This window comes from Anthonomus grandis, chromosome 22, assembly GCF_022605725.1.
Source record: "Anthonomus grandis grandis chromosome 22, icAntGran1.3, whole genome shotgun sequence".
NCBI lineage: Eukaryota > Metazoa > Arthropoda > Insecta > Coleoptera > Curculionidae > Anthonomus > Anthonomus grandis.
The window spans coordinates 9,854,474-9,870,941 of NC_065567.1; the positions used below are offsets into that span (position 1 = coordinate 9,854,474).

The 16,468-nt window shown below is 32.0% G+C and overlaps 1 protein-coding gene across 2 annotated transcripts; it reads left to right on the top strand.

The window, feature by feature from the left end:
- The first annotated feature begins 5,585 nt into the window (after nucleotides 1-5,585).
- LOC126748943 (ADP-ribosylation factor 6) lies at nucleotides 5,586-7,322 on the top strand. 2 transcript variants are annotated; one of them, XR_007664838.1, is made up of 3 exons: nucleotides 5,586-5,726; nucleotides 5,955-6,570; nucleotides 6,652-7,322. XR_007664838.1 is itself a non-coding variant. In XM_050458493.1 (2 exons), the coding sequence occupies exon 2, from the start codon at nucleotides 5,983-5,985 to the stop codon at nucleotides 6,508-6,510; it is 528 nt and encodes a 175-aa protein (XP_050314450.1). In that variant the 5' UTR covers nucleotides 5,586-5,726; nucleotides 5,955-5,982; the 3' UTR covers nucleotides 6,511-7,322. The 2 variants fall into 2 exon arrangements, 1 of the variants encoding a protein (XP_050314450.1); XM_050458493.1 differs by having other exon boundaries at nucleotides 5,955-7,322.
- Nucleotides 7,323-16,468: the final 9,146 nt, after the last annotated feature.

Consider the following 16,468-nt stretch of genomic DNA (forward strand, 5'->3'; position numbering starts at 1 on the left):
CATACTCTGCCATTGCCCTTCTAAACTCTGTTCTAAGTTTAGAATGCACTCCATCATTATGTTCATTATTCTGGTTTTCATTTTGGGTTTCTTCATTTATTATCACTTCTGGTAATGGTGCTTGGTCTGGCGGGTGTAAGTTTTCTTCCGCTTCTATTCTCTCTTGGTCGGCATTATCCTAAAAATTATCCCTTCCTTCATTTAAGGTCTGTTGATCATTTATATCTGCTGCAATTTCCCTTTTAATAGAGTTAATTTGCGTTTCTGGGATCAAGTGGTTTCTAAGAATGACGCGGTATTGGTCAGCGACTCTCTGCTCAGTCACGTTCACATTTTATCCAAATTGTCTGCAGAATTCGGCATGTAGCTATGTGTTGCCCCAGATTTGTTACTCTAAAGAAAATGCGCTTTCAAAAAGATTCATTCATGACAGATGTCCATTTTAAGCGCTGTCTCGGTAACTCTGCTTGAGTGAGCATTATCTGTGTTTCCTGCGCAACACCTTCAGCAAGTTGGGTCCTGGTTGATGTTTGATGACCCTGTGCAACTGGGGTTATGGTGGAGCTGTAGTTTCTTGTATGGCAAGAGCCCGCCCCGTCAGCACCCTGCCATCGACGGTCCGCATGGTGTCATATCCAGCGCTGGCTCCAGACATGCCCTGGGTATCCCCAGGCAGCGACCGTTCTTTGAGGCTTCGGTTATTCTCTATTTTCATGGGTGTGTGTACCACCATTTAACCCTGGTAGCCCAGGTTGCCCTTTAGTCGCCTTTTACGACAGACAGAGCATACCGGGGGATTATTCTTTGACCCCGGTCCCCCACGGTGGTTATTATTATTATTATTATTATTATTATTAATATTATTATTATCATTATTAGATTTGATTTCATGCCAAATCAATCGCACTCCCGCCTTCAGAAATTATCTTGTTTTCTTTTATAACTAAAAAAAATATTTAGTAATATAACTATGCATACATAAAACTATGATTACAGAAAAATTAACTCTTAAAATTATCTATGCATTGGGGACAGTGCCGGTGCAGGCGGGAGAAGAAAGAGCCGATGCAGGACAAGAAGCCAAAAGGCCTATATGGTACTAGGCTCTGTTTTTATTTTTATAAAATAAAAATATTAAAACAGAGCTATGTAGACATTCAAATTACCTTTAATTCAACGTATCACTCGATGACGAGGATGACGTCATAAAAACGCAATTTCTGTCAATAAATGTCCCTCTCAATATTAAAATTGACGTGTTCGGCAATTTTTGGCAAAACAATTTATTTTTGAAGGATGAACGGTTTTATTTCGGACACCCTGTATTTATATTGCTCAATCCTATGCATAGATACGACAAAATCCTTATTGTTATGGCTTGGTTGTAAATGTTCAAATTCCTGAAGTTAAGTTCTTAAATATGTTGGTTGGGCGTTTGTTATTATGAGATATAAAACATATCTATATAGAGCAGTCTTCTGTTTTTTATGTTCAAAGTACTATTCGCATTAAGGTGAGGTGTAATACGATTTCTGTACGGACTGTTATAAGCAAATCGCTTGCACGAATTTTTATTCTTCTGAATAGACTTTTTAGTACGAAAACTTATTCTCCATAAACGACATCTATGTAATCAAACAGGGATAAAATCAGATCACAAAAAAATATTTTTGTTTTTGTGATAAATATTTTTTTATTTTGAAAAGTTGCCTTAACCCTAAATATGCATCTTTAATTTGATTTTAACATGTGGAGTAAAAGATATAGATTGTGTCAAAAATGAATGTCAAAAATTATCCCCAGTTTTTTTTGCTTCTGCTACTATTCGAATGGATAAATTATTTATAGTAATACGCAGTGAATTTTCAATGTCTGCTAAGAGGTTTCGCTTAGATGATAAAATTAAAATCTTAGAATTGACAGCATTTAATTTAAGGTTATGCTTTTTTGCCCATGTGTAAAAGTTATCTAAATCAGTATTAAGATTTTCTTAAGCTATTTGTAAATTATAACAAGCTATTAGATATATTATATGTATGTATTTGTAAATCATCTGCATATTGCTTCAAAAGTTGAATATTTTATTATCTTGTGCATATCTGCAACGTAAATTAAAAAGAAACAGGGGTGAAAGTATTGATCCCTGGGATACTGCTTTATTAGTAGGTGTGAAAGTCAATTATAATGTACCATTGGATTGTTGTTCGATCCTTACACAGCTGTGTCTGAAAAACCAAAGTATCGTAATTTTACAAGAACCTTGGATAATACGGGCAAAATACTTTTAGGTCAAAGATCCCCAACCCCGTTGGTTCTGGTACTTTTCCAATAGGCTTAATGATTTTTCTATCAAGTACAAATTTTCTGTTGTAATATACATTTATTTATAATTTTTATTAGCGGGTAGGAACAAAATGGCAAGCACAACTTAATATGTATTATGGACAAATCATTCACACCTTTTCCATTCGATTTTAAAGTAGGCGCATTTTACATCAATAACTTGCAAGGTTAACTGCTCATTATTAAATCTGTTATTTTTATAAAAATTACCAACATTTTGACTAGTAGTATACGGTAGGTAAAACATTCAAAGAGTGATTTTGAATTTCTGCAGGATTACATTAATTATTTGGTGGGTCATTATAGGATTTATGTGTGGGTAGCCCAAGCTTCTCTGCACCTTTCCAAAACTCTTTACCTTCTTTGTTTAAAGTTTGTTTAAAGAATATGCTCTTTTCCTGTTGCCGCTAAGTTGTCGGTAATATTGTAAGTGCGTCTCAGACTTTGTTTTTTGAAAATTTCTTATGGGCGCGATCTCTAAACCCTCTGAGAAGTCTTATATTTTCTTTTATCCAAGGGATAAAAGCTAGCTTTGTTTTTATTTTGCTTCGTTTTAAATGGGGTGTGCGTGTCTAAAAGGAAACTAATGGAAATAGGAACCTAAACAAAGATCTAATACGTTTTCAATAAGATGGAGCATCACCTCAGTATGCTCCTGGAAATGTTTAGTTTAAATATTTTATACAATATTTAACTAAACATTTCCAGATCAGTGGTTTGAAAGAAGAGGCCCAATAGAATGGCCGCCAAGATGACCCCGATTTTTTTTTGAAGTCACTTGAAAACTCTCTTGATGATCTTTGGCAACGAATTATAAAAAATTGTTAATTCTATTCCAAGAACACTATTTCAAAATATTTAAAAAAAAATTATTTAAAATAGATTATATAGATATTTTTAGCCCAAAATAGAATTTTGAGCATCTTATTTAACAAAAAAACATTTTACAAAAATTAATTTTATTTTATTTTTTTGAATCTACATTAAACTAAAAAAAAAGATGCAGATGAATACTACTGAAAAAGAACTTTAATTTGAGGTATCGCAAATGGGGTAGTGGTAATTAAGATTTAAAGGTTGGGGAGCATGGAGCCCAAAGGGTTGCTCACCATATGACTTAAGTATGGGAACTCTTCTTTTCCCTACCTATAAAACGTTTGTACTAAATTTGGTTTTCCTAATTTTTTTAATTTGATATTCGCATCAAAATTTATCGAAAATCAACCGAAAGATTTAATGAAAACCGATTCTCAGCACATAAAATATTGACAATTATTTTAAATGTCATATTTGGCAATAGACAAAAAAGGAATTGATGGACTTACTCTCAAAATGTTTTCAAATCTGCCCGAATGTACATTATGTCATCTTATTACTCTAATTAATCAGTCTTTTCAAAAAGGTGTTTTTCCTAACTGCCTTAAGTTGGCGACAATAATTCCACTACATAAAGGAGGAGACAAAGATCAGTCTTCCAACTATCGCCCTATCGCTCTTCTTCCCACACTTTCAAAAATTATTGAAAGATTTGTTAAAAAAGACTTCTATCATTTTTGCTAAAATATAAAATACTTACTTCCCATCAATTTGGATTTTTAAATAACAAATGCACAAATGATGCTATGTTTTCTCTTTTTAATAATGTATACTCCAGCTTAAACAACCAACACCCTACAGCAACAGTTTTCTGTGATTTTTCTAAAGCCTTTGATTGTGTTAATTATGACATCTTATTAAAAAAGTTGCAATATTACGGGTTCAGAAAAGCGCCTTTTGAGTGGTTTAAGTCGTATCTCAATAACAGAAGTCAAGCTGTGAGAATTGATTCGACTATGTCTTCTTGCAAGCCAATACAAAGTGGAGTGCCTCAAGGTTCCGCACTTGGCCCTATTTTGTTTCTTATCTTCATCAATAACATTGCTAATCTAAATATTAACAGTAAAATCTGTCTATTTGCTGATGATACTAGTTTTACCTGGAGTAATCCGGGTATTTCTACACTTCATAGAACCGTATCAAGTGATTTAACTACTATCAAATCATGGTGCGAGTCTAATCTCCTTTGTCTCAACATTTCCAAAACTAAAATGTTGTCCTATAAAAATACCTTGCAATCTTTTGTACTTGGTAACGCAACAATTGACGAAGTTGATTCTGTAAAGTTTTTAGGGCTAACTGTTGACAACTTGTTAAAATGGGACACACATATTGACTCTTTATCAAGAAAATTAAGTTCCGCTTGTTTTGCGTTAAGATCAATTTCTAAGGAGCTTAGCCTGTCTACTTCTAGAACAGTTTATTTTACCCTTTTTGAATCACACCTTCGATACGCCCTTCCATTCTGGGGTACATGTAGTGCAACTCAATTTGACCGTATTTTTAGACTACAAAAGAGAGCTTTACGTTATACACTGAGACTTCAAAGTCATTGCCAGTATTTCTTCAAAACATTTCAAATATTAACTCTTTCATCTTTATTCAGCATCTGATAGGCCTTCCCATAGTTATCCACTTAGAAACACGGAACATGATCTATACCTGCCTACCCCACATTCAGAGTTGGTCAAAAGTTCCATATTATATAATGCAAAAAAAATGCACAATCATCTGCCATTGGAAATTAAATCCATCACATCTTTTTTTGCATTTCGTAAAGCATTAAAAGCATTCTTACTGGAGAGAGCTTTTTACACAGTTAACCATATTTTTTTTGTAATCATTGATTTGAAATTTCGCACTAGCTGATTATGTATTTTTACTATCTGTACATGTTTAGGTATACTGCTTTGTGTAGCTATTTTAGGATTTTTTATAATTTTTTACTTTTTTAAATATTTTTTACATTTTTTTTTATCATAGAGAGATTTTTTAATGATTTTTTTTTGACATTGTATACATTAAATTGTATATTTTATAATAATATTTTTGACTACTTGCAATTTTTAAATTGTATTAATCTGTATATATTGTAGATATTCTATTCTATTTATTTATTTATTTTTTTTAAATTTTTTTTGTTTTTCTTTTCTTTAATTGTGTTTTTGTGTCTTTTTGGTTTTACAGCTTTGTCTACAAATTGTAACAATTTCTTGACAATAAAGCATTGATTGATTGATATATATCTTTGGGATATGAGATAATTTTTTTTTTAATTCAGATATCTAAGCCAAAACAGGTTTTTGGTTCCGTCGTCGTTTTATACGTTCCCTACCTTTACTTGTCCCCGGTAATAAAACTGACAGTTGACAGTGAAGTTTCGTTCTTTCCTGTCGTTTGTTTGTCGGAAAATTTATTGACAATATGGAGCTGTTAATTAGGCAAAGTGGAGTGAAGAACTTTAGCATAAATTAAGATAAATTAATAAATATTGTCAATGTTTAGTGGTACGTATTTTAATTAGGTACTTTTTATATGGCAATAAATAATCGAAATAATTTCATCTTAGCTTAGTACCGTTAAATCTCAAACATCAGATCACACGCCTACATTTCTATGTCAAATAGATACTCTTGAAATTTTGTAAAAAGGATGCTTTGATTTAATTTTTACAATTATCAGTTTTATGTTGTCGTGGCTAAAATTATCATGACTAAGAAAAATCATTGTTTTAGATACATGTCTAAGTGAGGGGCCTTTAAAATGGGAAAGCTGTTGTCAAAAATTTTTGGCAACAAGGAGATGAGGATATTGATGTTGGGGTTGGATGCTGCTGGAAAAACAACCATTTTATACAAATTGAAGCTTGGGCAATCAGTCACTACAATACCAACTGTTGGATTCAATGTGGAAACAGTGACATATAAAAATGTGAAGTTTAACGTTTGGGATGTGGGTGGGCAAGACAAAATTAGGCCACTTTGGCGCCACTACTACACAGGCACCCAAGGTCTAATATTTGTGGTGGACTGTGCTGACCGTGATCGTATTGATGAGGCACGCCAAGAGTTACATAGGATTATAAATGATCGTGAAATGCGAGATGCAATAATACTCATATTTGCCAATAAACAAGATCTACCTGAAGCTATGAAACCCCATGAAATCCAAGAGAAATTAGGCTTAACAAGAATGAGAGACAGAAACTGGTATGTCCAACCTGCTTGTGCAATTACTGGTGATGGTCTCTTCGAAGGCCTAACATGGCTCACAAGCAATCACAAATTATAGCACTCTTATGTACTACAATCTTACAAGTTTTTTAGTCAAGCTGATGTTTCCTTCAAAAAGGTGATAAATTTAGAATGCAGAACTGAATAGTTTTAATCTCCACATTCCAGCTGCCTACAAGTACATATTATTTAATTTTAGGGCAGTGCACTCTTTCAGCCATTCAGTGGTTGTGAAGTCTGGACCAGTGTTCTTAGTTTGTGCCTCTTGTTTTTTTTGTTGTACATAAGTTATTTTGTGAACACTTGATGTTATTAGTATCTCTAAGTAGGTATCTTAAAAATTATATATCTTTTGTAACAAAGCTTGAGAATTTATTTATGTATATATTCTTGATATTTTTTTTGCAACCAGTGCCCATAAGTGTATAGTAATTGTATTCTTAAAAAATATATTGCTAAGCAGGGTTTAGTTTTAAGTCCTTTCAGGGCAGTGCATCTTAATCAAATTAATCATGAAATGTATTGAATTGCATATATAATAGGGTAGGTACAAGACATTTGAATTAAATAAAAAATTGACTAGAATTGACCAGAATGGACTTATCTGTGCAACACCACATAGGCAATATTGTTCTTTAAGGGTAATTAATTAAGTTATAATACACATTAATTTTTATTGTTTCATATTGTAAAATATATTGTTGCCCCTTAACTTGAAAGTTATAAATCATTTTTAAGCAAATTTTGCCTAATAAGTAAGTATTATGATTTGTATTATGTTATGTTCGGAGGTTTGCACAATCTCCATTTAAAAGATCATTATAGATCATGTTTAATTGAATTAATTTGAATAAAAGTATATCAATTTTAGCATGAACTATGTTTTTCCATAACTCATTCTTATATTTATTTTAAAGCTTGCAGTTTTTGGGGTACTACTAGGATTAAACCTGGTTATTTAAAGACATAATATTACAAATTTAGTTGCAAATCCTTCATTTAAAAACTAACCTAGAAGACTAAATATATAATATGAAAAAACTGACTATGTATTGTTGAGTAAGATTCATTCCTGCAGAAAAAAACTACACTAAAAGGAGATCATCATTAAAAATAACACATTTTTTCAAAAAGAATCATAACTTTTTTCTATCCATTGTTTTAACCTGTATACTTAATTACATTATATTCATTAATATCAAATTATTGATTAAATAAAATAATCATCTAAAAGCAAGTTTGCAGACTTGCTTTCTAGATGCAGAGGAAACATGGAAATATAAATTACCTTGGTTTTCTTTTAAATTATTAATAATATGTCATTGTTTTTATGGAATCAAATATAGTTTAATGTCAAAACTTAAAAAGGCCAGTTTTCTTCTTATGAAACTATTTGCCTATACTATTTCATTAAAATGTACAAAATTTATTTTTATTTGAAGCTCTGATTCAAGATCTATTAAATTTGAAATGATTTATTTATTCTGTGGCAGGAACTTCATTATTTGCATAAAGATTTTAAATTCTTTTTTCCTAAAATAAAATAACTTATGACCATTGTTGAAAAAGCTTGCATAACATTCTGTTATCATGCTGTCAAAATTCACAAAAAATATAATTATATTTTAACAGGACAACAGGAAAATTATAACATTGAATTTGGAGATATTTTTTAAAACGTTGACAATATGTCACATACTGTGGGACAAATGTAACAAATCATCCTGTGATCACAATGTGATAATAACGATATACAGTGTGGTGACTTTAACTGGAATAAATTCAGTTAAAACTAATCAAATTTTATCTCGCAAAATTCCTGAGACCCGTCGATTTTTGTTTATTTTTTTTTCACATTTCAAGATAGTTTTTGTATTTTTTCACCTACAGGGGGAGTCCAAATTAACCCAAACTTTTTTTTTTTAAATGGAAAGCCACTTTTTTTAAACTCTCATTAAAAAGAGCCCTTTTTCCTGATTAAATTGCCCTATTTACTTTTGTGATTATCTAAAGGAGAAATACGAATAAAAAAATAAAAACCATTAAATTATTAAAAGTCTCGAAATATTTTGTGTTGGTAAATTTTTGGCGTGTTTGTTTATTTTATTGGTATCGAGACATTTCCTGACATTGTTGCAGTGTCACTGTTAAAGTGAATTTCAACCAGTTGTTAAATAAGTTAACTTATATTGAAAAAATGCCTTATTTATCCGAATCCCACAAGATTGGAATCTTAATGATGATTGGTTATGGGGACAGAAGTCGTACTCAGCTAGAGGTTGTCCACTTATTCAGGCAGAAATATCCAGATTTCCCACCTATTAACCAAGGTACGGTTAGTAAAATCGAAAGCAGATTTCGAGAAGTTGGGCACGTGAGGGATGTTTTAAGACAAAGGTCTTCTAAAATCGATGAAAACACCCAATTAAATGTATTGTTAGCGATGAAAGAAAATCCGGTAACTGCAGCCAGAAGAGTAGCTCGCGAAAGCTCTATTCATCATAATTTTGTGCTAAAAATTTTAAAAAGTGCAAACAAACGACCTTATAAAATGCAACCCGTTCAAGAGTTATTGGAAGACGATCCAGACCGCAGAGTTCAGTTCTGTGAATTAATGAACGCCATTGACGAATATCTTCGGAGTGGATCCTTTTTTCTGATGAGGCTACATTCACCCTAAATGGCCATGTTAATAAGCAGAACTGTCGCTACTGGTCTGACGAGAACCCACACTGGGTAAGGGAAACTAATACACAATATCCTCAGAAAACTAATGTTAGGGCTGGCATAATTGGCAGGCAAGTTATAGGGCCCATATTCTTCAATGATACTTTAACTGGGGAAAGTAAACTGGGGATATCTAGAATTTCTTGAACATGAACTAGTTCCAGTCTTACGTGCCTTATATCCGAGTCAGTTCGATCCAGATTTGTATGATGAAAGAATCTGGATGCAACAAGATGGTGCTCCCCCACAGTACGCCCGTAATGTACGCCAGTATTTAGGTGACAATTTTCCAAACAGATGGATTGGTAGAAGGGTTGCAATCGAGTGGCCGGCACGTTCTCCCGATCTCACCCCACTTGATTTTTTTCTGTCGGGACATTTAAAAAGTAAAATATATATGAGCAAACCAGGAAACCTAGACGAACTGAAAGAACGTATTAGGCAAGAAATCAGACAAATATATCCAGAAGTGTTAGAAAATGTCAGAAACGAATTTTATTATCGTCTTGGGCTTTGCCAACAAGTAAATGGTGCTCATTTTGAGCATCTTATACATTAAACGCAACTTTTAATAATTTAATGGTTTTTATTTTTTTTTCGTATTTCACCTTTAGATAATCACAAAAGTAAGGGCAATTTAATCAGGAAAAAGGGCTCTTTTCAATGAGAGTTTAAAAAAAGTGGCTTTCCATTTGAAAAAAAAAAGTTTGGGTTAATTTGGACCCCCCTTGTAGGTGAAAAAATACAAAAACTATCTTGAAATGTGAAAAAAAATAAACAAAAATCGACGGGTCTCGGGAATTTTGCGAGATAAATTTTGATAAGTTTTAACTGAATTTATTCCAGTTAAAGTCACCACACTGTATAAAAGTACTATTGGGGTAATTGTAAAAAATGTTTATTCAACTAAAATACACTGTAACTTTTTTAAACCTTTATTTTAATGAACAAAAAAAAATTCAATCACATCAGTAAATTAAATTAAAAAGGTGATTTAATGTGACAAACGCGCTCACAACTTAAACAGAGTAAAATCATAAAAAATGTACAGAAAAGGTAAAATTGATAACAGAATATCTCGAAGAAGGTATACTTAAATTAGTACATACACACAAGAAATGGTTACACTTTAAAATCAACTTTTATTATTAAATATTCATCCCGACAAACTTTATTTTAAATGTCAAGCCGGATCCTCTTCCGTCTTCAACACGACATGAAAGTTAGACTAGCGTCTGCCGCCTGGAAATCACTGTGCCTCTGCAGTCAGATGTGTGGTGCTACGTTGCCGCTATTCATATTAAAATACCGGCTTCATATGTTGCGCGCCGCGCCTGCAGCTCTGAGAGATATTTTTTAAGGTGGTAGTTGGTTAAAAATAAAATAGCTTTGTGTTCGAAAAGCCTCCATTGTTCTAAGTGGAGGATTCTTTTATTAATTATTTTTTTAAAGGTTATATCGCTACCTACAGGGTACAGTAATAGTATTTTACTTTTTACTTTAATTTAAGTACCTATACCTAATTTATATGGATTTTTCAGTTTTGGTTAATAATGTTAAATAGTTGTACTTCCTTATATACTGAAACGGGTGACATTTAACATTAGTGCAATCGGAATTACATTACAAAATTAATTAATATGATGAGAATAACCTAATTTAAGTCAATTCTAAAAAGAAAAAATTAGGAATTTTAATTTTTTATTATAATATTAATGATTTTAATCTGGAACTATTTTTCGACGCGTAGTAATAATGTCAGTGTGTTGAGATTTTCTTTTGATTATAGTGACATTAGTGACAAGCGAAGCGCAAAATTGTTTTGTTCATTATAACGGGTTTGAATGAACAAAATTCGAAAGGGCGCGCCTGGGTTGGAGTGAGACTTGATTTTAGAGTTGGATCTCAAAACGGATATCGACCGTGGGTTGGAGCCTCCCATCGGTTGGGTTAGTGTCTTTTGAGCCGCGTACCGGGAATATTAACTCTATTTATTACTTTTTTTCGTTTTCACGCAAAAAAATTAATTTTTCCGTATTTTTTCCTTAAAAAATAAAAATACTATACAGTGCGTCTCCTCTTTAAATTTTCTTCAAAAAACGTTTACTCTTGATTGCACTAATATTAAATAGACCCCTAAAGACCCCTAGACCCCTAGAGTTAAGAATTGATAAAGGTACCTACTACGATTTCAATGAACTCATAATGTAATAAAATCACATGCCATTATTTTATTCAACCATTCATGAGATAAATGTGTTGAAAATTGTGCTTGCTATGACTAGGAAAATGTGCAGGATTCTAAAGATGGTAAAAACATATTGCACTTTTCTGAATGTAACCATTAACCTTTGAATTGCTAATTTTTAGGATTCATAAACATTTTGATATTTTATTCAATAAATACCTAGGTATTTTTTTATATGGGTAAAAAACGTAAGATAAGAAAATGCGATTTGTTTATCTGCAAATAGATAATAGATTTAGCTGCATATTACAGACTGAAGAGCATTAAGGCATTAAAATAGTAATAATGTAGGATTTGGAATTTTTTAAATATCGCTTTTGAGAAATATGTTTAAATTAGCAATTATTTCAAAAATATTTCAAATTTAGAAAGAATATAATTTTCTAATGATCTAAACACCATCAATAGAAGGAATAAAGGCACCAATCCAAAATAAAACCATAGTATAGGAAACTAAATTTTATTAATAAGAAACAAAGAAAAAGATAAACTTATTTATATAGCGAAGGGTTACCAGAAGTAGGACCCAATAAGGAAATGAAACCAATTTCTTACAAATAAATGCCGACGTTTCGACCTCATCCTTATATTTAGATCATCTTCAAATGTGGCTGGAAATAACACAATACATGCATAATGTAAATAGATATACATGTAAACCAATCACTTAGCTAATGATATTTGTTTATATCAAAATAAACAAGTAAATACAAAATTGCTAAACATTGAGCCAGCGAGACTGCGAGCGAGCACATAACGGCTCACCCAGAATGCGTTTTAATCATAAAATATGATATCTTTGATGAAAGCGGCAACATTGACTATGCTCTGCCGCGAGAGCGAGCGCCGACGGCACAAGGAACGGTGGTTCCGCAGACGCTAGTCTAGCAACAGTATCAGAAACGAAAATCAAATTTTTACAGTTGCCCAGATAAGTTCTGCACGCAATATATTTTTTTGCATATTTAAGGATTAAATCTGATTTTAAACATCGAAAATAAAGTTAAGAGAAAAACTATAATTACATATAGACAAAAAGAGTGTAGATGATTTTTTTTTCGGCATAAAAGATAAATGTTTGTAAAATAATAAATAATTTTAAAAAATATCAGTAATTGTTAAAAATTTTGTTACACCTTCAAACTTAGTGTATAAATAAAAGATAATAAAATACACGATATATCTCAGAGACACACGTTTTTTCAGGGGATAAAGCGGTGTAAGCCACCCCCAAATAGTTTAAAAAAATCGTAGTAATAAGACCAAACACTGGAAAGTCACTGGAGAAGGCAACAAATGAGAATTATTTATATTTTTGTTCTCTATGTCAAATTAAAAAAAAACCCATTTAAAAGTACCGTTAATGACAATGAATTTAAATTAGGCGATATTGAATTTCACTTTTTAGTTAAACATTATAGAAATGTTTTGACAAATACCTATAAATATCGCGAGTCGAATAAGGAAAGTCTTAGATATATTAAAACAAAAGACGTAATGACTTATTTAAAATGAAATTATTTTGTAACCTTCCTAGATATTGAAACAGCGGCGAAAGTTGCTAAATGCATTATAAAGTATACAGGGTTAACAGATAAAATGTTTGTATGTTTTGTACTTTTGGGAAGATTTGTACAAAAAGTCATCAACAAATATTACGGATTACACAAAAATGGCCTAGTAAGTATTATTGATAAATATAAAGAACGAAATAACTGATCATGAATTGTATTCCGTTCCCTATACATTAGATAAAATCATTATTCTTCTATAAAACTCTATATTTCAAAAATATGAAATAAACACATTCTACCACATAAATAATACATTCAAACACATAAAAATTTTTTGTTATAAAACATTAAATATTTAGCCTTTTTACAACAAAGTCAAATTATTACTAATTACTACGATTTTTTAGCTTATTTGGGGTTGGCTCACACCCCTTCATCGTCTGAAAAAACGTGTGTCTCAAAGATATATCGTGTATTTTATTATCTTTTATTTATACACCAAGTTTGAAGGTGTAACAAAATTAGTACTAATTACTACGATTTTTTAAGTTATTTGGGGGTGGCGTACACCCCTGAAAAAACGTGTGTCTCTAAGATATATCGTGTAATTTTTTTTTTATATACCAAGTTTGAAGGTGTTACAACATTATTACTAATTTCTCTGATTTTTTAAGTTATTTAGGGGTGGCGTGCACCCCTTCATCCCCTAAAAAAACGTGTGTCTTTAAGATATATCGTGTATTTTATTATCTTTTATTTATACACGAAGTTTAAAGGTGTAATAAAAATTTTAAAATTACTGTGATTTTTTTGATTATTTATTATTTTACAAACATTTATCTTTTACAAATTAATCAAACCAGATATATTCAGAGCAATTTTATTTTAAAAGCTTAGCAGAGCGCTTTCGGCGTATGAGCCATCATCAGTGCTAATTGTCAGTTAAGCCCAGAAGTTTACCATCGTAGGAACACATTTGATATTATTAAAATTATACATAACATTTAGACACACTTAAGACTATACAGAATACTAAACAGGAAACAGGACGAACAGTATTTAAAAAGGGGAGAACGTTGGTCTCCTTTGTGTGTTGTTTACATTTTATTGTGGTTTCTTAGATGGCGGGAAATACTATTTATCTTTTATGCTGCAAAAAAATTAAATTTACACCCCTTTTCTTTATATGTAATTATAATTTTTCTCTTTTTTTATTTAAAAGTTTAAATTCAGATTTAATCAAATATGGAAAAAAATATATTGCGTGCAGAACTTCTGGTTGACTGTAAAAATTTGATTTTCGTTTCTGATTCTGTTGCTTACTTCCATGATGTGTCTTCAACTGATTCTGGCACAATTCGTAATGTCTGCACTATCACGAACTTAATACCTGGACTGCTAATTCAATGAAAAGTAAATAAGCATTACTAGGGGGCCGCCTTTTTTATAATGGTTGTGTCCTTTCGATGTTGGCCACTCTGACAAATTTCAATTGTGCCAATTGTAGGGAAACAAAACAATTAACGTTTTTGAGAGCTTATGTTTACAAATACAAAATAGAAAGTTACATTTAGTTAAGAATTTAATATAGTTGCGTTAGATCTGTGAGTTTTCTTGTACTTCTTTAAGAATTGCGTTAAAATTTATGAAAGAAAGTAATCCTCACCTAAAATGAGACAAAGTTTCAATTAACATGGAATAGATGCATGTACTTTGAAATATTTGTTTTATTATTATGATAATCTTGAATCCTATAAATCTAAACTTAAACTTGAATTTTATAAATCTTATATACTTACAATCTTATATACATAACAAATTTAGTTAAAAATACTTTTATTTTTACTGTTACGACTGTTACGACATAGATCTATAGAGATAACGAGAGATCCAGAAAACGACTAGGTACACTTCGTGCAGGAAATATTAAGATCTTAATAATAATAAAACAAATAGAATTAATATTTTTTATTCGTATCAGACATTACCCTCGATAAATTAATATAAATGTATTGGTAAAAAGGCCTGCCCATCAACTTATGGTGATATGGAGGCCAAGCTATGATGGGAGAATAGCTTTTGGTCAAATACGAAGGTAGTCAATATCGAAAAGAGAGCCCCTCTAGATAATTTACAATAATAATAGAGAGAAATAAAGGCCCTTAAGATTTCATGCTTGGAGAGTTCCCCATAGTACTTCGAGATCGAGAGCAAATATTTTTTTGGAAGCGGTTAGATTAGGTTTGTTATGAGTGGGGTACCTTGTGTCCCTCCACTGCAACCCTAGGTCTATTGTGGCTCACTCACTAGGTGTTTATACTTCCCCAATCAGGTCTACCCTTTTTAAAAGTTCGATAATTTGACTGTGAGAAGCATTCTTAATGTCTTCCGTCTTAGGTAAGGCATTACCGAAGGTGGCCTGCCTGATTCTCTCTAGTCCCGGACATCTGCATAGGATGTGCTCTAAAGTCTCACCTTCTTCCATGCATAGTCTGCATTCGGCGATTTGCGCCAAACCAATTTTATTCATGTGCTGACGCTTTTGTTCCCTTCCCCAAGCAGTATGAGCTCGTTTTTGCAGCTTCATACTGCTCTACATTTACAGGTAGGGAATTCCAGCGCTTTTAGAGCCGCCTGACTGTCACTGTAGATTTTGATGGTTCTATTTTTAAGTTGCATTTGGTTAAGCATTCTTGCACAGATTTCAACGGCATGTACTTCCGCTTGAAAGAATAATGAGTGTTTCTCAAGGCAGATATTTCTGTCCTTGGGTTTGTGCAGTATATCAGCTCCTATTCCAAAATTGGTTTTGGAGCCGTCTGAATATATTCGGATGTCCGCTTTCTCTAGTTCGCCCATATTCCTTTTTCTGGTGAAGGGCACTATTACCATTTTATGCGGATTAATGGACATTTCATTCCTTTCGCTCCATTTCAGAATGATGTTCAGCACTTCTTGTAGTGCTGCTGAGATTGCTTTCTCATTTTTTCAGGCTTATTGGTCTGAGCGAAGATCCTTAATTGGTCGCCCGGTTTTCGGTGTGTATGTTACGTTGGTGGTTTTCCAACACGTTGGAATGTACTCCCATGCTTGCTAGACTGGCTCTAAGTAGTACTAATAGGTAGGATAAAAGTAAATCCAGCCCAACTTCACAAAAATTTGGAAAAAAAATTGGAAGAGGAAAAGGTATGTATACAAAGTCGTGTAAAAAGATCGAAAAGTTACATCTCATTAGTATTTAATCATTTATTTTAAATTCTAACAGCGAGTTGTTCAAATTTTAAAAGATCATAGCTCGTATTGATCGTATAAATCTGTATAGTTATTCAAAAAGTAAAACATTATTTGATAATTAAACTAGATTTTTTTATCTCTTTAATTGACAGATTCTCTCAGTAGATTTATACAGTAAAATAAGTAGTTACATATAGTAAGAACTGAATATTTTTTTATTGTAGGTGCCAGAGATGTATATAAAACAAATTGGTTTGCTTTTAGAAGTTTTTCATTTTTCATGGATAGGGAGA